The sequence below is a fragment of the Nematolebias whitei genome, chromosome 6 (assembly GCF_014905685.2).
Source record: "Nematolebias whitei isolate Nwh7 chromosome 6, NemWhi1, whole genome shotgun sequence".
Taxonomy (NCBI): domain Eukaryota; kingdom Metazoa; phylum Chordata; class Actinopteri; order Cyprinodontiformes; family Rivulidae; genus Nematolebias; species Nematolebias whitei.
Genome location: NC_056503.1, coordinates 24,282,386 through 24,306,588, shown reverse-complemented (window position 1 = coordinate 24,306,588; position 24,203 = coordinate 24,282,386). Strand labels below are relative to the sequence as shown.

The 24,203-nt window shown below is 39.1% G+C and overlaps 1 protein-coding gene across 2 annotated transcripts in view; it reads right to left on the bottom strand.

Moving 5' to 3' along the window:
• Positions 1-24,203, bottom strand: part of vaspb (vasodilator stimulated phosphoprotein b) — a 56,731-nt gene that overhangs the window by 13,659 nt on the left and 18,869 nt on the right. For both annotated transcript variants that reach the window (XM_037678122.1, XM_037678123.1), the window contains exons 2-5: positions 15,473-15,644; positions 5,385-5,565; positions 2,673-2,739; positions 482-624 (exon numbers count right to left, since the gene is read on the bottom strand). In XM_037678122.1, the coding sequence (XP_037534050.1) occupies positions 482-624; positions 2,673-2,739; positions 5,385-5,565; positions 15,473-15,644 (563 nt within the window). The remainder of the gene's footprint in view (positions 1-481; positions 625-2,672; positions 2,740-5,384; positions 5,566-15,472; positions 15,645-24,203) is intronic.

Here is a 24,203-nt window from a genome sequence, read left to right as displayed (position 1 = left end):
TAATGACATTAGTGTCATATAATGGCATTATAGTGACTAAAGCAAAATTTGAACGCTATAAAATATATGTTTTGTGACCAAGCCTTCAAATATAATGACATTAATTTTAGGTCATAAGACCCAGTCCTAACTTCTTTATTCTAGCTTTTGTCTTGTAGATGCTTGAAACACGACACACCAAGTAAAGACAAAAAAAAGCAACACAATTATAGCAGCAAAAGTTGATAGTCTTTTAGGTAGGGTCAGCAGGAATAATAAAATTCAACAAAAATAAAAAACACAAATATACACTTATTTTGAAGAAAAAGTGTAAGAGAGAGAAGGTTTAAAGAAATATGCTAAATAAGTTGCATTGCAGCATTAAAAATCAGTGTAGTGCAACCCAGTTCTGCACAATTACATAAAAACACAGACAAATCTGAAAGATGGAGTTTATTGTGGCTGAAGGCTGTTATGTTGAGCAGCTCAGGTGTTTCCTGACCTGCAACAGCTTGTCTTTCCTTCTCCAGCCTCTCTCTTTCCTGACGCTCCCACTCCTGCCTCTCTCGTTCTTGGCGTTCCCACTCCTGCCTCTCTCGCTCTTGGCGTTCGCGTTCCTGCTGTTCAAGCCTTTGCTGCTCCAACCTGTGAAAATATACGTCGGTTACATGTAAATAACTTCAAAACAAAAATCTATGGATTTCAAGTTGTTAAAAGTATTAAAGAAAAACTTCAGAGAAATTAATCTTATTACACGTGATTAGTTATATTTTATTGTGACAGACTTCCTGCCGTCTCTTGGTAACTTCCTGCTGCTGACTAACATTTTCATTTATCGGCTTTATCGTTTCTTCGTGTCTCCCTCTTTCTACTGAAGACACCGGATGACAAAAGGCTGAACTCCAGTGCTCTTCACTGACCCCTCCCTTTCTCTTTTCACTTTAAGATCCATTTAACCGTCCAAAATTGCATTTTTGGATCGTTAAAAGCAGCTAAGCTGAGAAGCTAAGCTACGAGCTAAGCTAACAGGCCGACCTCGGGGAAAAAACCTCAGTCTTGTCGAAGCTCCAAAATTCACGGTTGAAACCCGTGCCTTCATGTAAAAAGTTGTTTTTCTCTGCAAAAAGAAGCTGAGAACTTGTTTACTAATTTTTTTATTAAAAGCTTTGTGTGAAAAATGCTATGCTAAAGAGCTCAAACCACACTGAGCGCCTGCCATTTTGAGAACTGAAAAACAGGAAGGAGACGGTCCATGTCACGTCAAGGGGCCTCCCTCCTGTTCTTCTTAAAGAAACACGCTGTTCGCTCTCTCACTATCCATCCATCAGATCAAACAGTCTTATACTGCCATCCAGTGGTCAAAAAAGGTACCACACGCAAAACAAATTAACCAACATTTCTTCTTAAATTTGACAATAATTACTAATTATTGTCAAATTTCAAACAATATTATTGTTTATCACAATAATTTCCGAGACAATCGCCCAGCAAATGTTGTTATTGTGACAAGCCTGTGTACAATGACTCTTGCTCAGGGTTTCAAATTCCCTACCATAACTCCACCCGCTCTGTCGTCATGTGACCAGAAGTCTAATCTGAACGACCAATGAGGCATACCCTCGAGGATAGACGTGCATTAATTTCTTCAGATAGTTCCCGTGTCGTTCCCGTAGTTTGCGCTTCATGCACAGACCTGTTCATTTGTTCAGCGATAATGGAAAATGCACAGAGAATTTCTTACGATGCAGCCTTCAAGTTAAAAGCAATCCATCCGGCTGTCGAAGAAGAAAACAGCTGCGAGACAGAGGCGGTGTGTGATTACGTTTTTCTAAGCCTCGAAGAGAACTTTAGTTCACAGGAGGACGAAGAACATAGTGATGAGTGACGTAATGTGTGCATCCTTTCGTAAAAGCACAGGTCCACACAAACACACACACACAGACAATATTCCAGTGACTTGTTGCTTAGTAAAGATGTCCTACAAAGCATAAGAAAAGATCACGTTTTGACACCACATTTTGACAGCAGTAAACATACGTTCACTACTATCAATTAGAAAAAAGGTGTTATAAATATCAACATTTGCAACAGCGGTGGGGGTCAGAGGTTTTCGAAGCTCACTAAGCTTCCACTGCCAGCAGCAAACAGGACAGCTGCTAGTTTGACAGACAGCCCCTGAGCCCAATGAATTAACTTTTAAACTAAATGTGATAAAAAATAATACACCTACTCTCTGCAGATATGCATATGCATAGAGTGACCTCAATAGGTCTCTGAGGAATAGATGGACGAAAGGGAGGAGCTAAAGCAGAAGTGAGAGCCATGCTATCTGTATGACCTTTAACCCGAACGAGGGTTTAGCAGCGGCTGCTTAAAACCAACAAATCCTTCACATATGCTTGAGAACCAAACTGTGCCAACTGGACAACTTCAAATCCGAGACAGCTCGACTAAACCCAGAGGACAGTTTGCTCTGGCCTGAGCATAAAATCTGAAACTCATACAGTGTGAGGCAAAAACTACAAGCTGGTACAAGAAATGTCTCTTTTTCTAGAAAATAAATATTATTGTCACCAGCAAGGTGCATTACAGGCGTGACTAAGTCACACCAAAAACAGCCAACACAGCTAAAATCATTTTTACAATGAGCAAATGAGAGTGAAGCTTGAGTCAAGTTTAAAGGATGACGATACCTGCGCTGCTGTTCCTGCTCTTCTGGAGTAGGCCCATTGGACACTTGGCGAGGGAGAGTTGCATATCCTGCAAAAAACATGACAAAAAATATATTGATCTATAGGAAAATGTTTTTACAACATAAAATTGAAAGGTGCTGTGAATCAGACATTCAGCTTTATGCTACAATTCATCCGTCTCTACTTCAGAGCATCCATTTTAACCCTTACTGCAGATTATTTTGATAATATTTCTTAATTTTACAGGGAAGTAAATGCAGTGTCATAATGACTGGCTTTGTATCCTACCTAATAAATATACTCTGACAGATTAAATTTAATATTCAGTCAGGAAAATAAATAAATAAATAAAAATCAAGATTATTTTCCATCTTTAAGGCAACAGAACAAGATAGAGCTTCAATGTTTATTTGTATTTCTCAGACTACTCCTTAGTAGATTTTATGTTTATTCTTAAATCAGATGCACTTCCGGTGAAAAGCGATCTTCATGATTTTTTAACGTTGGGAGAAATTTAATTAGCTGATTATTTACTAATATGAAAAATCAGGAAGCATCTGCTGGTCTTAAGAGTCCAAAACAGGCAGGGGGAGACCTCGACATTTATTCAAGAGTACAGCATACGCCACATTATACGCCCATTGACAAACTATTATACAGCAAACTACGTATAAAAATGACCCGGACAAGCAATGACCTTGTATAACATTTGACCTTGATTTGTGACCTTGACCTTGAAGCTGGGGTGATAAAGACATGCCAAGTGGTGGTAGATGATCTTGGGCAGATCAGAAGTTATGGCCGGCCATGCAAACACCTCGATTTAACTTTGACCTTTATTTGTGAGCTTGACCTTGGAGCTTGGGCAATGAAAAGTGTACACGACACTCCATCTAGTGATAATGCATGTGTGTTTTAGATTTCATTAAATTACCGTAAGCAGATCAGAAGTTGTGGCTCGGACAAGAGAAAGTTTACGGATGTACGGACGGAGACTAAACTATAATACGGCTGTCTTTGGACAGGTGTATAAAGACTGACGTGTTTGTTTTGCACTCAGTTCACATCAACGATTTACAAGATTGTGAGTAAAGTGAATCAAAAGCTTTTTTTTAAAAATGTCTACTAAAATAAAAATAGATGGGTGTTCCTTTACGTTTGTCTTTTGTTAAAATAAAAACATACCGTAGTTTCATCTGGCATTTCTTGCCCGTCAATCTGCTGCAGAATAAAATGATTTAAATGTTTGTCCCATGTTTACATACATTTGTAAACTACAGTTAATAAACTAGAAAAATCCTGGAGAAACTTTGACGCGGGCTGCTGCCAGGCTGGTGCCAGGCTGGTGCCAGGCTGGTGCCAGGCTGCTGCCAGGCTGCCGCCAATTTAAAATTTTGATTTGACAGTATTATGTGTTGGGGTTTGCTCTCAACTACAACTATACACAATTTCAGATGAATATTTCTAAAAATGTCTGCGTTATCATATTTTTTTCCTTTTAGCTAAGGTGGCCATTTTGGATTTTGGATTTGGATTCAGTATGTGATAGGGGATGTTCTCAGCTATAACCACACCAAATTTCAGTTGAATAGCTCTAAAAATGGCTGATTTATTGTATTTTTTTCTTTTTAGCTCAAACGGACATCCTGGATTTTTTTATTTGCAGTCAGAGCCTATTAAGGATTGTTCTCTGCTACCAACACACCAAATTTCAGCTGAATAGCTCTAAAAACGTGTGAGTTGTATTTTTTTTCCTTTTAGCTTTTAGCTAAAGCAGCCGTCTTGGATTTTTGATTTGCATTAGGAATGTATAGCAACACGCTCTCAATACAACCATACTAAATTTCAGCTCAACATCTCAAAGAATGACTGAGTTATACTCAAATTTGTGCTAGCTGAGGTAGCTGTGGCAGCCATCTTGAATCAAAATGGCTTCAAACGTTAATCAGCTCTAGAGATACATCTGATGATTACTTTCTGCAAGTTTCAAACAACTCCAACAATCATCAGATATGTTGCCCACAGACATACAATCAACTTACATTTGTGGAGGTACATGTTGCGGTTCGGGCCGTATTTAAGTTGAGGGAAGAGTAAGATATTAATAACTAAAGTTAAGAAACCAGAAGTCAGGTGGATAATAATAGGCATCTGCCACTCAACAGTGCTGTAGAATCTGGTAATCCCTGATAATAATAAAAAAGTACAGCCACAAATGTACACTTTTATATGTAAAGATGTAATGTTAATAAAATAATTTTGGTTTTAAAAGTTCATTTGCACAAACTACATTAAAGCAGGCGTATATGTCAGTACATTAATAAATATTATAGAATTATCTGGATAACCATTTAAAAATGTTTCACCTCATTAAAAAACGATGCCATCAACTTGGCTAAAAATTAATTATTATGTTCCCAGTTTTTGTAATTTAGCTTTGACTTATGGAATAATACTAAAATTAGGACTTCTACGTGCATTTTATTTTTTGGTTTAAGAAATGGGCATGTTCCTGAACAAGTTTATTCTTCCTCCTGCTTGTATCAGCCAAGAAATGGATATAAATGTACTTAAAATGGTCAGATTTGTATTTGTAACTGATTTGAGATTTCTACGCCATCATAAATGGAGTGCATTCCCACTCAGCAGTGAACAGAGAAATCACTGAAGCAGATGATGAAGCAGCAAAGAGTCTTGAGCGAAGTCATTTACCTGCGTCTGCCATGGAGTTCAGGACCTCCAGAGCGTGGGACATGCCGTTGGCAAACAGAGTAGCGTCTTCTTTGCTGCCAAAGTTGAGCCCCCACACCTGCCTGGCATCTCGCCACTGGTGAAAGTTCGGTGTGGCCTGGTTGTACTTGAGACCTCTCACAATGGGACAGTTTATAACCACCTGAGGGGGAATCAGAGCAGACGGTCGATTATCAGGAGTTATCGTTAGCGAATCTGGAAGTTTTAACTGTGTAAAGTTGATGAAGCAGCTACTGCTGGAGTTCAAACGCTCTGTTTTAACCTGCATTTTAGGGAAGCCACTGAGACTGCACAAAGTTAGGAAAACGTGCAATTGTAATACTACTGTTGAACACTGTGAAGACGATATCAGCTCAATAAACACACATGTTCTCATACTCTTTGTGACGGTGATATTAGACACATTGATACTACAACTGTGATACAATGAGCCCAAGAAGAATCTGAAACACCACCAACCCATTCTGTGTCCAGTTGTTACTGTGTGAGGAAATGCAATTAATGAAATACTGTTGTTTTATCTGATCCACAACCAAATCCAGAGCTGCTGTTAAGGTTTAACATAAATAAAAAAAACAAACTAGAAAAATTGCATTTCCTGCGAAAATGCAGTGTGAATGCTTATTGCAGAACTTGCTGAAAAACAGCTGAAATTAGCTAAAAAGAAACAAATGGAAGAACAAGCCTAAATTAGCAGAAGAAAGCAGAAAGAACACATATTTACTGAACTATGTTTAAAGACACCGAAATTATAACACAAAGTGAAAATTATCTGAAAAGAGCTGAAACTTAGCAACAAAAAAAAAAACTGCTGAAAAGTAGCTAAAACGGCAAAAAGAAGCTTAAATAATCAATTGGAAGAGGAAAAAGCACATTTTTGCCAAATAAGGCTGGAAAAAAGTTTAAATGAGTGAAAATAATGTGAAAATAACTGAATAAGATAAAATTAGTATAAAACTGCTAAAAAGTGGCAGAAATAAAATGAAACAGAAATCAGCTGAAAGGAGTTTAACCAGCTGAAATGTGAAGAAAGAAGTTAATTATGCTGAAAGTAGCAGAAATTACCACGAAAACCTTGAATTTACCTGAAAACAACTGAAATTAGCTATAAAATGCTAATAAAGGTAGCTGAAAAGGTAGAACAAGATTAAATAGTAGCTGAAATATAGTAGAAAAAGCTGAAACTTGCTGAAATAAGCTGAAAGGATAATAAGCTGAAATTGGCAGAAAGAAGTTAAAAGAATCACAAAAATGGTGTAGTTAGCGGAACAAATCTGAAAGGAGCACAAAACAGCTGAAAAAACAGCTGAAAGTAGCTGAAAAAAAAGATTCAATTTGCAGAACGTAGCTGAAGCAGAACAGAATGTGAAAGGAGCAGTAAAAGTTTGTAAACAGATCTAAAGCTCTGAAGGAGGTAAAATGAGCTCAATTAATTTTCTCTGAGGAAAAAATGGCAGAAAATGCCAAATATTTCAAAAAGCTAAAGTTGCACCAATACCAAAAGTCATAGCACCCTTCTCCTCAACGATAGGGGTGCACAGGCCGGCTGATTTATCGGCCCCGATTTCCTTAATTTTAGGAAATCGACCAATACGTGCATGAGAACCCGATTTTACAAGGGGGGGGGGGGTTGCTTTAACAACAATTGTCTGAACTTCATTTATATTTCAGAGCACTACCTCATGGCCAGTTAAAACAAGTTTGTATTGTTTCTAGGATATTGTTCAAGGGTGTGTTTTTCAATTAAATAAGATTGGAAAATTGAAGGTGCATTGTGACCTTATAACTCCTGACAGTGTCGCTTATAAAACAAAATCGGTATCGGCCAAAATCGGTATCGGCAGGTCAGACTTTTTAGAAATCTGTGATCGGCCAGAAAACTGCAATCGGTGCACCCCTACTGAACGAGCTGAACGTTTGGATGACATGATTCAACCTTTTTTGTTGTTATATACCTGGATGACTGAGAAAACAAACTTTGTGTTTTTGAAACCATTAGTGAAAAGGCCAGACTTCAGGGGTATCTGAGGCAGGCTTGAAACACAAGAGTCAGGGTGGCTTCTGGGTAATACCAGATGGCTAGGCCTCAGACTGACGAAGCCTCTTGGACGAGGGGCGAAACGTTTCTTTTTTAACAAAAAAAACGAAGTCCAGATGACATGATTCAACCTTTTTTGTTGTTTGGATTTATGATTTGTTGAAATAGCTTAAAAACTGCAGGGCGAGAAATATGCTAAAAAAAAACGTACGGAAGAAACATGGATCACAATAGAGTGAATGCTTCATAAACACTCACACAATAAAATGCCTTACATTCCTTAAAGAAATTCATATCGCCCATCACATTTCATGCCAAAGTAATTTTTTTTGTCATAATAATCTAGGTCCTAGATCATCTTGTGATGAAAAGTGATAAAGATTTAGCCATCTTGGTCTAACTTTGTAAAGGATGTAATGCGCAGTCTCATGCAAACCTTGTAAGATGTGTTGGCTCTTGGAGTACATGTGGTGAATGACTCTCAGCTACTACCACTCCAAATTTAGCTCAGAATTTGTACAATTACCAGAGTTTCAGCCATTTGTGTGTTTGCAAAGCTAAATTAGCTGTGGTGACCATCTTGAATCGTGTTGACCTCAATCAGTTGAGGATGTACACCAAATTATTACTTTTTAAAGATTTCAGTCAAATCTATCCAGGGCTTTATGAGCAAATTTACAAAAAGATGGATGAACACTAGACAAACACGACGAGCAAAAACATTGTTGCCCTTTGGCCTCTGGCTGCAGGTGAGCATTAGGAGATGTTAGTATTTTAAACCAGGAGAGCGAATAAAAGCCCAGTGAAACCACATCCATGATTAAACCTAAAAGGATGCTGTGCTCTTTATTTTTTTATGAATTATTCTGGTTTAGACTCCACTCAGCAGGTGGTGTGGAGCACATTTGTCAGAAAAAAACCAGGCTGAATGCTCCGACACGCCTTTTCTGTACTGTGTTTTAAGACTTAGGATTCCACTGAGAGAGTGGAGGCGAGTATCATAGAAGGCAACATGCTGAGAAAAAAAAAAAAAAAAAAGGCCAGCAAGGTCAGCTACCATTGCAGACAGTGGAATTTTTCTAAACTATTTTTAATCTTATCAAAGTGACAAAAACATGTTGGTGACTATGAGCAGGAACACGTGAATTGAGACAAAAATGAAGGTTTAACTAAAAGAACTTGGCATAATTTACAGGGAAGAGCGTCTTGAGGGAGACATTGATACCACGGCTTCACCAGAGTAGCTCAAGACACTGTGAAGAACTAGAAAAGTTCCTGGAGAAACTCTGACGGAGACTGCCACATGGCAGCCATTTAAAAATGTTTGTTTTAACAGTACAGTAGTCCCTTGTTTATCGCGGGGCATCCGTACCCTGAAGACCCGCGAGAAGTGAAAAATGCAAAGTGGGAATAGTTGATAGTAGTACAAGTAGTAGTAGTTTAACTTACTTACAAAAACGCAAAGTGGGAATAGTAGTACAAGTAGTAGTAGTAGTTTAACTTACTTACTTAATTACTATATATATATATATATATATATATATATATATATATATATATATATATATATATATATTAGAGCGAGAGAGAGAGAGAGACATAGAAATAGATAGATAAAGGCATTTTAAACCCTTCCCACACTCAACCTTGCAATATTCTAAACTCTAGACTTTTCAGGTCTCTCTTGTAAATGAGTCCTCAAAGCTGAATGGGATTAACATATCTAAATAAAGGTTGAATGAAAAAAAAAAAACGCTCTAAAAAAGCACAGAATGTCATGATTCCAGCTCCCTGCCTCCTCTGCTTTTTGCCAGCTGAAAGCGCTCTTGGCCACACCCACATCTCAGCTCTGCACAAAGAACAGCTGCAGCAGGAAGTTTATCCTGCAGCAGTAAGGGCTGCACAAATGTACAGCGGGTACTAAATAATTTACAATAATTTATTTTAAATAAAAATTTCATGCCGATCGTACAGCTCATCCATATATCAGCCAATTGTGTGTCATGTCCAATTTTATTTTGAAAAACCGCTATAAAGCAAGTCTGCGATAAATGAAATGCTAAGTAGCGAGGGACTACTGTACTATGTGTTGGGGTTCGCTCTCAGCTACCATCATATCAAATTTCAGCTCAATATGGCAAAAAATCAATTAGTTATAGTAGTTTTTTTTCTTGTAAGCCACGGTGGCCATCTTAGATTTTTGATTTGGATTCAGCATGTGACGGGGAACGTTATCAGCTACGACCAAACCAAGTTTCAACTCAATATTGGTAAGAATTACTGAGCTATAGTCAATTTGTAATTTTCTGAGGTACAAACCAGATTCCAAAAAAGTTGGGACAAGTCCATTTTTACCACTGTGTGGCATCTCCCCTTCTTCTTACAACACTCAACAGACGTGTGGGGACAGAGGAGACCAGTTTCTCAAGTTTAAAAATAGGAATGCTCTCCCATTCATGTCTAATACAGGCCTCTAACTGTTCAATCGTCTTGGGCCTTCTTTGTCGCACCTTCCTCTTTATGATGCGCCAAATGTTCTCTATAGGTGAAAGATCTGGACTGCAGGCTGGCCATTTCAGTACCCGGATCCTTCTCCTACGTAGCCATGATGTTGTGATTGCTGCAGAATGTGGTCTGGCATTATCGTGTTGAAAAATGCAGGGTCTTCCCTGAAAGAGATGACGTCTAGATGGGAGCATATGTTGTTCTAGAACCTGAACATAGTTCTCTGCATTAATGGTGCCTTTCCAGACATGCAAGCTGCCCATGCCACAAGCGCTCATGCAACCCCATACCATCAGTGATGCAGGCTTCTGAACGGAGCGTTGATAACAACTTGGGCTATCCTTGTCCTCTCTGGTCCGGATGACATGGCGTCCCAGTGTTCCATAAAGAACTTCAAATCGTGACTCATCTGACCACAGAACAGTCTTCCATTTTGCCACACTCCATTTTAAATGACCCCTGGCCCAGTGCAAACGTCTGAGCTTGTGGAGCTTGCTTAGAAATGGCTTCCTCTTTGCACTGTAGAGTTTCAGCTGGCAACGGCGGATGGCACGGTGGATTGTGTTCACTGACAATGCTTTCTGGAAGTATTCCTGAGCCCATTCTGTTATTTCCTTGACAGTGGCATTCCTGTTTGAGGTGCAGTGACGTTTAAGGGCCCGGAGATCACGAGCATCCAGTAGAGTTTTACGGCCTTGACCCTTACGCACAGCGATTGTTCCAGATTCTCTGAATCTTTTGATGATGTTATGCACGGTTGATGATGATAACTTAAAAGTCTTTGCTATTTTACGCTGGGTAACACCATTCTGGTATTGCTGCACTATCTTTCTGCGCAACAATGGTGGAATTGGTGATCCTCTTACCATCTTGGCTTCTGAGAGACACTGACACTCTGAGAAGCTCTTTTTATACCCAATCATGTTGTCAGTTGACCTAATTAGTGTTAATTGGTCTTCCAGCTCTTCGTTATATGCTCAATTTCCTTTTTCCAGCCACTTATTGCTACTTGTCCCAACTTTTTTGGGATTTGTTGACACTGTGAAATTTTGAATCAACATATTTTTCCTTTAAAATGTTACATTTACTCAGATTAAACTTTTGATCTGTCATCTGTGTTATGTTACAAATAATATATTGACATTTGCCATCTTCCCATCATTGCATTCAGTTTTTATTCACAATTAGTTTAGTGTCCCAACTTTTTTGGAATCTGGTTTGTAGTTGTGACAGCCATCTTGAACCAAAATGTCTCCAAAAATTATTCAGTCTTTTGTTCAGAGACGTCTTCCCTCTAGGTCATGTGACCTCACTCATTAAAGGCACTTAAAAGTTCCATCAGGCATTTTGAATGAGAAAAATGGCTTATTAGTTTGCAAATTACATCGCTGTGGTAACACGAAACACCAATAAAAGTAACAGCACACATCACGGTACCAAGTCAGTTGTTTTGCTATAACATTTGTGTGTGTGTGTGTGGAGAGGGGGGGAGACATGTTGCGATTCACGCCACATTAAAGTTGATAGAAGAGCAAGACTATTTTCAGGTGGATAACAATAGATGGCTGCCAGTGCCTTTCTAGGCAGTCCCCAATAAAACTAACTGAAAACACACGGGACAAACTGAGAGATAATGAGAAAATCCAAGTAGAGAGAAAATACAGCCACATTTATTAGTCTGATACTTTGCCCCACGTAGCTTTATTTCACACTGTCTTCATCAGAGACAAATAAAGACCTTAAAGGGTATCAAACGTCTTCAAATTATCACAGGAAATGGTTGAGCAGGCTAACTATCTCACAGGAAACATCCTCCACTTTAGGACTTGTCTCTAGAGAGCACTTCAACATGCTGAATGTTTAAAGGAGGAGACACAGTGGCCGGGGGGTAAAAAAAAGCCTGTAGTCAAGAATAAACCCGCCAAAAGACAGTTCGTCCAGCTTTCAAACGTAGACTCAGACCACTTTTATCTAAAGGACAGTCATAATGTGGAGAAAACATCAGGACATCTTTGTTTGAAGGACAGCAGCATGTCCCAAAGGAAAAGTCCATTGAAAGGTTCCTTTTTTTAAAGATTGTAAGAATTGTTTTGTATTTTTTGGATAAACAACAAATGCTAGTTGTTAATGAACATTTGGATACACGTGGTAACTTACATACGTCTGCACTAATCTTTGCTTTGCTTGTTTAGATGCTTGGCCTGGGACAAGTTGTTGCTTTAGTTCTTATCAAAATCGTATAAGAGGTGAATCAAGGCCAAATATAAAAAAATAACTGTTTATACTGAAGTCGTACGTTTAACGAGTTCAGATTTTTCTCCAACTTCAACACTTTTAGATATGTTAAATACAGTTATTGAAGTGTATTACATCTAATTCTCTAAGTCACCACTGAACTTCATGTTTTTGACCGGCAGCACTCCAAGTTATGTCATACATACTTTTCAGATTTTAACTCACTAAATAATTGTGGCACAGCTTTGTGATCCCACTAATGATAAAAATTAAACGAGCATCAAGGTAACAATATTTCCCCCCCTAGTATGACTCCTATTTTTATTTTTTATAAACCAATTACACCCAAAACATAATAATGGCAACAAGTTGAGGCCTAATCTTGAATTTTGGAAACCTCTTCAACTTCCCACTCATGCTCCAACATTCCTCTTGGTGCGTCATGACTTCAGAGAAGGCTGAAACCCCAATTTTGGGAACCAGTGGTGTAAATCTCTTCTCTTTAAACCTCTTCGCCAGTAAATCAAGCTAAATGCCTTCAGAGATTAATTATTCTCCATCAGTAATCCTCTGTTGTCTTGTTATTTGAACTTGCTAAGTTTATTAATCAGAAATAGATCAGCAAATCAAGTGTACATGTTTGATGTAAAATTTTGATTCTGTTAAATAAATGACTGCATTTATTCTGATGGGTCAAAGATAAATGACGTCTCATGTCACCAATTATACACTCCACTCTCAAGTTATCTTGGTCACATGGCAGAAATTTAACTCAAAAAAGAAAGAATCCGTTGTTAATTAAACAGTTAATATTCTTTGTGCTTGAACTAGCCTTAAGAATAATTAATTAATAGGATGTCCACAGCAACAGCTGTCCTGACATACTACATATTGTATGATCAGTGATCCCCAATCCCTGGGCTGCACCAGTACCGGTCCGTGGGCCAATTGGTACCAGGCCACACAGAAAGAATACATAAATTACATTATTTCCGTTTTATTTTGTATCTAATTCCAAACTATGTTTTATTTTGAAAAATTACCTGATTCTCTCTGCCACATCTGTCTATGACTCACTCTTGATGCAGGTCAACATACACAAGTGGTTAGGCCTGTTACGTGCACATGCACAAATTGGTTCTACATTGCCTGCGCCAGTGGTGAACAAATTCAACTGCGTGGTCTGGAGCAGACAGGTGGAGGCGCGCGGCCGTACCTGCACATTTGAAGGATTACACTACATATTTTTAAACCCACCTGACAAAGAGTGATGGAAAACAGGTAGGAAGCCCAAATCTCGTTCATACTTAGCATTTCTGAGTTTTAACGTGGCGAGTGAGACCCGCTTGGTGTTTGCATCAACATCCCGACGCTCGCCTCGGTCACACGGCTTCCTTCTTAAAGGGGCTGCTCCCGCCGGCAACACATATATTTACTTTTGTGGTGCATCTAATGTTGAAGGTATGTTTAACCTTTACTATTACAAGCAGAGAGTGTGGGGCAGAGAGGCTGTGACTCATGTTACAATGTTGGTGCGATGTTAACAATAATAATAATAATAATAATAATAATTTTTATTTGCATATCACATTTATAAGTACTCAAATATGCTTACAAGAGTAAAAAAAAAAAAAAAAAAAGCAACAATGCAACACAACACATAAAAAGGGCAAATTTAAATATTAAAAGCAATTTTAAACAGGTGGGTTTTGGGTTCTTTCTTACAAGCAGGGGGATCGGAGCAGGCCTGAAGCAGTTGGGGCAGTGAGTTCCAGAGGGTGGGGGCGGCGATGGAGAAGACTCCGTTTCCCCAGGTTCGGAGCTTGGTCCTCAATGCCCTGAGATGACTTCTGTTGTGACTTGGCACCATTTAAATAAACTGAACTGAATTGATACAAACTTAAGTCTGAGTTGCATGTTGTACAATGCTAGCTCTCTCATTCAAACCATTTCAACCAAGGCTTAATTTGTCAAGTGATCAATGCTGGAATGGAAATTGCAAGCGGACCAGCGTGGAAAATTTTACATAAAGTAGATGTGATGTCCTGCATTTTGTTGTATTTTAACGGGTTGTTAAACATCTATGTTTACCTACATGTGAAACCCCAGGCACCTGCCTGCGGCTGCCTGTGGGCTCCTGCCTGCGTACGACTGCCTGGTTAGCTCGGCACTCACCCCCACCACTCTTTTAGGGGGAGAGACTTTTTTTAATGGTAGAAGTGGAAATGCTACTTGAAGAGGCAGCTCGTGGCTGTTGTGTTTAAAATGAGTGTTTATGTAATTTGTTTCAGTTTATATATCCAACATAAGTTGTACTCATTCAAGGCAGTCATATTTATTCATAACTTTATTATTAGTAAGCCTGAGAGTTACCGGATCCAAGTAAACAGTTAGCGGAATGCATCTTGTCAAACTAAGAGTTCTCAGATCCTGTTCCGACAGGATCCGGCTCAAATTAAGCCCTGGTTTTAACCCTGCAACAAGATGTGTTGAAAGCTCAAACGCCTGAGCATCAACTATGGCCTTGTATGACAAAGTTTTAAACAAAGAACGGTCATAGACTGTAAGACACATTTTATCTCAATATCTGTAAAATTCACTCAGCTTAAGCCACTTCTGGCTTGCTGGTTGATTAGATTTTGCAGCCATCTTGAAATGGGTTAGCTCCAAAAGATAATCAGCTGTAGGTGTATGTCCGAAAGTTGCTTTTTGAGAATTTCATTAAAATATGTCTGGATGATTATGAAATATGTTGCTGCCTTTATTCATTCAATAAAAGTTGAATGAATGAAATATTCTGCTGACAGCCAGCACATATTCACAGACACAAATGCAATTACAGCTAAAAAAATAAATAAATCAATCAAAAGTAATATTTTAGTACCCATTTCTTAGTTAAAATGTTTAAATAATGAACTATTAGTAATTAGCTGCTCCCAACAAAAAAATTAAAAACAAAATATGTATAGTTTATAACGTCAATAATGTCAACAATGCTAAGTTGTTTAAAATCTATGGTAAATTAACTGAATTATTTCCATATAATCCTCAGTGTGTACGATCAAGGAGTCATTTGAGTTCCTGCACACTAATGAATTGTCCCACACTTGATTAATCAGACAGCCTTTGGCACCACAGATGTCCATGGGCTACACAGTCAACACAGAAACCACAACACAAAGCTCTCAACTGAAACAACAGATTAGTACACAAATAAAACCCTAGACGACATTTGTTGGACGTGTGGTCTGCCCAGAGCGACCGTGTGTACCTGCTGGTCTGTCTGCATCTTGCGCCCCACTATCCTGAAGGCATTGTTGGAGGGGTTGTGAAAGATCTGGACTCTGCTGAAGGTTTGGGCTCCGGCACCTGCCGGGAGCCACTTTTTACTGCCGTCATCATAGATCATCACGGTAGCCCGAGCCTGGCAAATACTTGACTCACTGTAAGACAGAGGGGAAGAAAAACAAGACAGACAGGATGAATACACAGCACAGTCAGCCCGAGTCTACTCTCTAGGGGGTAAAATGTCGAGGTTTTAACTCTGGCAATCTTTAACGTAAGATTATTTTTATTTGCTCCACATGTCTACACACAACTTCTCCAGCCTGCAGCTATGAAAAGCAAACAAAAACAGTTCATGCAATCAGCAAAAATGATCAAAAGTGAGATACAACTGGTTCGACTTGGGGACTCGTTCTTTCGAGGTTTTTCCAACGACTGTCAACTTTAATATTACTCACGTGATTGGGACGGTATGAGATAAAAAGCTAACGAAAAATAATACTTCAGACAGGTGCCGCCATTTTGTAGTTTTCTTTCAATAAGCCAACAATGTAAGGCCAGACCAAAGAACTACACTACCCAAAAGCCAACAGTGCTTCTGGCCGTTGCTTTCTGCTGAAATGGAGGGAAAGTTTTACAATGTGAAGTCAGAAGTAGCAATATATCCATTAAGCTCACAGAACTGGAGCTCAATTATCCACGTGCACATCAACCTGGACGGGGAGGTGGATTTCGTGCTGCAGGGTAGGTCTGCAGAACTGGAACAGAGCCCAACCGGAACAGAGCTGCTGTTCTGCAGAGCTGGTGAGTGAAATTTTGCAGTACTGTACAGTACATATACTGGCACATGGTACTCCTCCTACATGTCTCTGTGTGAGTGCAGCTACAGCGTGCGCTCTCAGGACATTATTACCTGCAGTGTTCCCTCAGTGAGAACTGAACTAGGCAGAAGGGCCTTCTCCTACTGCGCTCCTGTTTCCTGGAATATCTTGCAAAAAGATCTGAAGCTCTCGACGTTGACCTCTCTAAATGGCTTCAAACATCTGCTAAGTTCATGGTGAAAACCAATGTAGACATGTTCCTGTTCTAGTTTTCTACACCACCTTATAATCTAGCTGTTTTTTCACTACTTTTTCTTTTGATTGTCCTTTTTTATTTTACCTTGTTAAAAAAAAAATTGTGTGCATCTTTTATGATTGTATATTGTTGTCGTTGTTGTCCACTCTCTGTCATCACTCATTGTTAAAAAAATCAGGTTTCTCTTGTAAATGAGTCCCCGAGGCTCGATGGGATTAACCTGTATAAATAAAGGTTGAATGAATACAGTTTATGTGACACTTGATTGTTGATATGTGCTCTGACTATCCATGTTGCTGATCTTATGCTGCTGATTTATTTCATGCTGCTGTGTTCATTCGTGCTCATCTTCTCGCACGGACTCATGTTCGTGCTGCTGTTCAGCGTATTGTTGTTGTACTACTAGTGCTTAGCGTATTCATAGTTTAGCATATTTCTTAGTTCATATCTTAGATCTTATTAATGTTCCTACTTCGTGGTTTTTCATCCATCACTGGGGTGTGTGGATCGTAACCCCCCCCCCCCCCCCATGATAATCAAGGGACTACAGTATCAGAGTCAGAGTCAGAGTTTCTTTATTGTCATTCGCACCTCATGTGGTACATGTGGTGGAGCGAAATTATGTACACGGGGTCCCAGTTACATCCAACAATAAAATGTATAAGAAAAACAGTAATAACATCTAAGATATGATCTAAGAAAAATATCAACTAAATATACACTAAGCACATAAAAACATTGAACATCAGCACAAACATGAACATGAGTCTGTGAGCAGATGTGCACGCATGAACACATCAACATTGAAACAGATCAGCAGCAACATGAAACAGATCAGCAGCAACATGATATGGTTTTTCACAGTGATTATTCTAGTTAGAAATTCATGAGTCTAACAGTCTCAGGGTAGAAGCTGTTCCTCAGTCTAGTGGTTCTACACTTAATGTATAACCATGAGGATGAACAGAATGAAATGTGTGATGCTGGCAAAATTCTGAAGCCACAGTTTAAGCACACCAACAAAAACATCTACAGGATTGTGACAAAGGATCTCATGGGGGAAGTTAAGCAAAAATAACTGAATGACTCAAGTAAAAAGTTTAGAGAACTTGGTTTTTTGATGACTTCATATGATGGATAATCTTAACTTTGAACAGAAAATTGCTTTCTTTTGCTTTTCCAGAAATACTGCAGAAATCGCACAATTTAATGAATAAATAGCAGCACGTCTGTCAATACATTTCTACTTTATGAACAACGCAAAAGGAAAGACATGCTGCTAAACAGGATTAGGTGAAGTCAGAGCTGGGGCCCGAGCGTGGGCCACAATATACTAAAACTAAAAGAACTTTTAAAACTCCTCTCAGCATACCATCATTATGGTCGTTACAAAACAAAAATAATAATCACAACTTGAAGACAGTAGTTCAATAAGAGTTTAAGCTATTTGTGTAGTCATTATGCCCTTATTTATTTACATTTTAAGCAATGTTTATGTTGGTAAATTTTACCAGTAGGCACATTTGGAAGTAGTTGCCTTTGTTATTTTTGGGATATACTGATCTAGTAGACAGGGAGAAGCAGAAAATAAATAAAAGTGTAAACAACAAAATTTGGGGACAAGTCATAAGAAGCTGAAAGTGTGAGATAGGCGTAAAGAACAGGAGGGGAAAAAACAACATAATAAATAAATAAATAAGAAACTGAACTTTTCCACGCACATTAAAGTCAGGCATCTGCACCTAGGGCTGTATACCGCACAGAGGTTATTTTATGGCACCGACCGAACTGCACCGGTCGGTGTATGGATTGAAACGTCACTCTTCTTTCGGTGTCAAGTTTCGTATTGGATGTAACGTGGTTTCAGTACGCAGGCAGGTAAAACACCAGACATATGACAAACAGACTACGCGTTTACATCCAAATTCACACTTCTGTCACTTTTTGTGTAACACGAGTAGCGACGGCAACAGAAAAGTATATATCAACAAACCTAATGTAGAACTGAATAAACACAGGATTGGATTAGAAACCTGTTGAGATCCAGCCCATCAAGACCTGCCGGGCTTCACTTCAACTCAAAATGTTACAGCAGTCTGTCCTCATGTTAAGATTTCAACAAACAAGACAACCACCAGCTATCTCACATGGTTCAACACGTTTGGGTTTTATCTGTCAGCACTTTACAAAAGCACTCCACTGACTGAATGGATGAAGTCTCCAGGATTTGAGAAAATTGTAAGGCGAACATTAATTGATGGTTACAAGTGCATTAAAAATCCTATAAAGTGCTGGTTTCTGCTGGAAGTGACGAAGACGAAGACAGGACGTTGTGCTGAGCAAAACAAATGAGCCAGTAGACTTTCTCCACCTGGATTACACCACCTTCCTCTTATGAAAACCACCAGCTGCAATGCGCTGTGAGATCAGCGACATTGTTCTGTAGCTTTGTGAAGACAGAAAACACACCGTTGGACATCGTCCAGGTATTCTCACTAGAGTTCTGAAAAACGGCTCCATCTAAAAAACCTCCACGCAAAACATTAGGTTTAGGGGGTTTATTAACTGGAAACGAATATTAATAATAAGGGAGGCAGAGAATCAGGTGTGACCAACTGTCCATTCTAATGTTTTTATCACTGTGCCCCTTCCTCCCCTAATTTGCCTCTCAAGCTCTCCCTGCAGCCCCCTAATCCATCCATTCCACTCCTCCCTCCATCTGCCCACCCATGATACAATCTGCTACTTCCTGTGACAAACCACCAAAGACACCGCCCACTTCCTGCAGCCTGCACAACCTAATAAGGACTGCACCAGTCTGAACAATCCATGCCTGCAGAAACACACAGACCACACAGTTTCCTACAAGCTGACAGCTTTTAAATTCAGTCTGTATTCACTTCAAAATGCTCCCTGACTTTCCTGCTCACTACACCACTAAGTTAATGAAAGGCTTTTTTTTTTTATTTACAGTTTTAATATGTATGTATTAGGAATTTGAAGGCAGGATCCAAACCAGAAAATGTTTGACTGTTTAGTCACATAAATGTTTCTGGGCAGAGAAGCTCTGTTGGGAATACTCCCAACAAGGCTGACAGGAAAATGTCAATGAAACCAGCGGCAGCGGTCCAGAAGTTCAAAATTTAAATTTGATGTTTCTGTTTAGTTTTAAGTGCAATATATAAGCAACAAACACTTTTCTGTGAGGTTTTGATAGGAAGTGTTTTTTCAGTGAACTATGAGTTTAGTACTTTTCCTGTGTCCTTAACACATAATGGTTAGAGCAGTCGTCATCCAATGGAAGAAATGGGGATTCGATTCCACCATAAGTCACATACTGAAGTGTCCCTGGGCAAGACACTGAACCCCACACTGCCTCTGATGTGTGTCCCATTGGTGTATGAATGTGATCTAAAGCTCTGATTATTTTTTGTACAGATCTAGTAGAGTGCTGTATGGGTCAACGAGGGCACAGATTGAGTTGTAAAGCACTTTGAGTATTGACTAGATAGAAAGGCGCTATATAAGACGTGCACAGTGTCATGTCTGGAAGAAAATAAGGGAGTAAGGAAGAAAAATATAAAAATATTTCCTTTTTATTATGGATTCAACGGAATAGAAACGGCCTTTATTGTCCCACGGATGGGAAATTCAAGCGCAACAGATAAAAAGATTCACACAAAAGTTTTGAACACAACACAAGAGATCAATAATTCATTTACTGACATTGTAAATGTGAGTTGGTCTACAGGGAGTAGATTCAACAGTGCTGACGTACGTTTCAGCTGATTTACAGTTCATTTAAATTCACATTACACATCACAACAAGCAGCAGTCCTTCCGGTCTCACACTCACTTTCTAGCTCAGCGTCAGGGCTTGCTGCTCTTTGAGAAGACTGCGGTCAAGTGTGTTTACATTTTTACTCAGCAAAACGGAGTGCGTCCAGATAGTCAAGAAGCTTTTTATAGAATTCAAATCATTTCCATGCCATTGTCCTCAAGTGACCTTGTGCACACTAGCCTATCTACAGGGTTTGAGAGGAGAACCAGAGGTCAGTCTCAGATTAATCGGTTTCTCTGCCTCCCGCCAAGTTCACGTTGCCCCCCACACATCCATTTATTTTTCATTCCTAAAAGTAATTCAAAAAACACTTTGCAGTCAAAAAAATAATAATTGGCACGCAACATAACTAAAACTGTAAGCTGTGGATAAGATGTTGCGTAGGGGAATAGGTAGTCTACTGAATGTCTCTGAGGGACGTTGGACACTAGTTGGGTCACAGAAATCACAGAAACTGAGAAAGTTTTCATCAGTTTCATCATCCATCCCCAAGGTAATATTACTTTTTACATTTATTTTACTCTAAATTAAATTTTACTCAGCAGGTTAGGTTAAACCTTCTGATACACATTGATTCAAAAATCCAGTTTGCAAAATATTTAAAGAAAAATACGTAAACTTGAGAGGATGCAAACTTTCCCAGAGGCACCAAATACCAGGTGGCTCATCAGTCACCACAGGCAGGTTAAAACCCTAAAGATGAACTAATTAAACAAAGTACTGGTCTTGGTTGCATCCAGCATGGCATTGTGTTGGACAGTGAGAGCATATGGGACCTGGGAGGGGACGAGACAACTCTGGGAGACGGATGCATATTTAATGGCAGCGAAAGCGCGGCCTGAGTTAGCAGCTGCATTATTGATGGCGCTATGGACACTAAGAGTCTAAAAGGGTAAGTGGCACATGTGCATAAAGATGTGCACCCCCACACACACCTGTCATTCGGCCAACAAGCACAACCAAGCTCCACAGTCCACTTGGTATAACGGACTGCAGGGGGCACGTGACCCAGTCGCACTAGACTGCCTAAAGAACAGTCTATTCTCTTAATTCTTCAAATAAGAAATACACAAATACTACTAGCTTCCTATTGGAGAGGGTAAAGATAATATTTGGATTGACTGAAGGGGTTTTCTCTCAAGCAGACAGGTCAGTGCTTCTTTTAACTTCAACAAAGGAAACAATAACCACAGTGATGTATAAATTGTTCTATACAATACAAGTCTGGTTTCACTTCATCATTACAGGCAGATAAAGCCCTTCACCCCTCTGTGGTTTGGTCCCATCAGTCAACGAGGAGTTAACAGGAAATCGTGGCGCACCACTGGAGCATGTGCTCTCTCACAAATGTCTGTACAGCTCACACAGCTTTTTTCCTCCAAATGAGCCGGCAAGTACAGTCAGGCCCGTTTCTTCCTCTGCCCCTCCTCATACCTTGCACCAGTTGGTCATTTTTCTTTTTCACCATTAAACGATCCCAAGATCAAATCAAAAAAAGAAATGCCTTTTTAGTGGCAACCTTCTAGAGATGTTAAAATCCTATAAAGAACCTAGTATGGTTGAGCTGAGCAGCGTTTCTGGACTTTTCATGCCAGTATGCAAATATCTTTTTTGTATTTCAATGAGTTTGCTAAATAAAACAGCACACAATAAATGCAGGCTTTCATTAATTCACAAGCTGACTCAAGCGAGCCTGTGGCTACAAAGCAATGTCTGGACAGTTTGTTTTTGCTTCTTAATTTATCCATGGATCAATATGCATCTCCTCTTTCACCAGGCTTCTGTGTTCTCCACAAGACCACAATAACACGTCAAAGAAAGCCGGTCCCTCGCCTCTACATGCAGTTTAGTTTGTAATAGTGGTAAACCTTTTCAACTTGTTTTTGTTGTCTTTGTTTTTCTCTGCGGTCAACACAGACTGGTAAGAGCGAGCCGATGAACGGACCAACAATTACCGTATTTTTCAGCCTATAACTCGTGGGTTTTTTTTGCGTAATTTACATGCCCTGCGACTTACACGCTGAAACAACTTATTTATGTTTTTTCCCCATATTTATAAACCAATTTTTGACTGAGATATGACAGTTTTCATTCATTCTATTGAACACTAACATTTTTAGCTGCTAGATGGCACTCGAGTAGTATGACATGCCGTTTTGTCGTGTAATAGGTAAAAGTGGCTATTAATGATACAATCGGCTTGCCATAGCGTCCAGCTCGCCTGAAGCAACCGTCAAATCAGCTTCATTTTGCGGCACTGCCCCGGCAAAATGTAGTTGATTTGACCATTGAAGTGCATGTTTTAAGTAAAAGTTCAACTGAGACGCACCTTTGCTATAATGTTGAACAAACAATTGTTTTAGTGCTTATCTTGTTAAATTTTGCAGAAACGCGAGCGTTCCTCCTTCCTGATTTCCTCCCTCTGTGCGCTCCTGCAGCACTGAGGCAGCAAATACTTTGGAAAATGCAGCTGATTTGACCATTAAAGTCCTTTTATTGAGCAAAAGTTAGACTGAGACACACGTTTACAATAAAGTCAAGCAAACAATTGTTTTTAGGTGGTTATCTTGTTAAGTTTTGAAAAATGCACAGCACGTCGTCCCTCTGCGCACTCCTACTTCCGCGTATCGGTTTTTGAAATGCAGCTGATTTGACCGTCAAAGTGCATTTATTAAGGAAAAGTTAGACTGAGACACACCTTTGCTATAATTTTGAGCAAACAAATAGTTTTCAAGTGTTAATCTTGTTAAATTCTTGTTAAAGTCCCCCCGTGCACGCGTCTGCGGCCGCCAATTGGTTTTTGGCACAACACCGGCCCACATTTCCAGGTTGTCAGTGGTGACGCGGAATAGATGAGACTTATTCATTGAACCTTTATTTATACAAGTTAATCCCATTGAGCCTCGGGGAATCATTTACAATACAGCAAAGCAACATATTTATGTATTTTCCACATTATTAGACATTTTTGGACTGATGCAACTTATAGGGCGGTGCGACATGTCCGGTGGAAAATATGATAAGTACATTTAGTTTATCATCTTTCAAGTATTTTTAATTTCAAACAACTTTGGGGAATGATTCATACAATTAAAATTCTGGTGTTACAGCAGTAATAGGACAGAGACCAGAAAAATACGAGAAAAAGCCAGGAGTAAAAAAATCACAAGCTATTAAAAAAAAACATATAATATGTACATATAAAAGAAAAAGTATACATGTATGTGTACTGAACTATTTGTCCATATATATTTATTATTGTCGGTGAAAAATAAGAAAAAACAGAAGTGACAAAAAAACGAGAATTGAAAGTTTCATTTTCAACCAAAGCACCTGAATGGTTGAGACGAGGCAAAGCTGATAAAATTAGACCCCTAGCTGACATATCAGAAGGGGAAGTGTGATTGGTAAAGAAGCAATCTGGGAGAATCCACCATGTGCTCATTAAATGCTCCTCTGTGTGAACCATTTCAAAACTTAAGCTATGCATAGAAAACAATACTTTTTAAGTAAATCATGAACAAATAAAATCTTGTTGACTCCCAGTATTAGTTTGGCCAATTCAACTGGAAGAAAAAGGGGAAATAAGGTCAGTATAATAAATACACTAATATTTTTAGTATTAAACACACTGAATCATGATGGGGGAAAAGTACTTAACCTCTGATGCCGATTTAAATATAGGAGCCCCATTTAATAGCTGTGTCCTGTTACTTTACAGTCCACAGTCCTTAAGTACGGTGGCCCTGAGGTGTAAATGAACAACTTTTGAAAAAAACAAATTATATTTGAAAAAAAA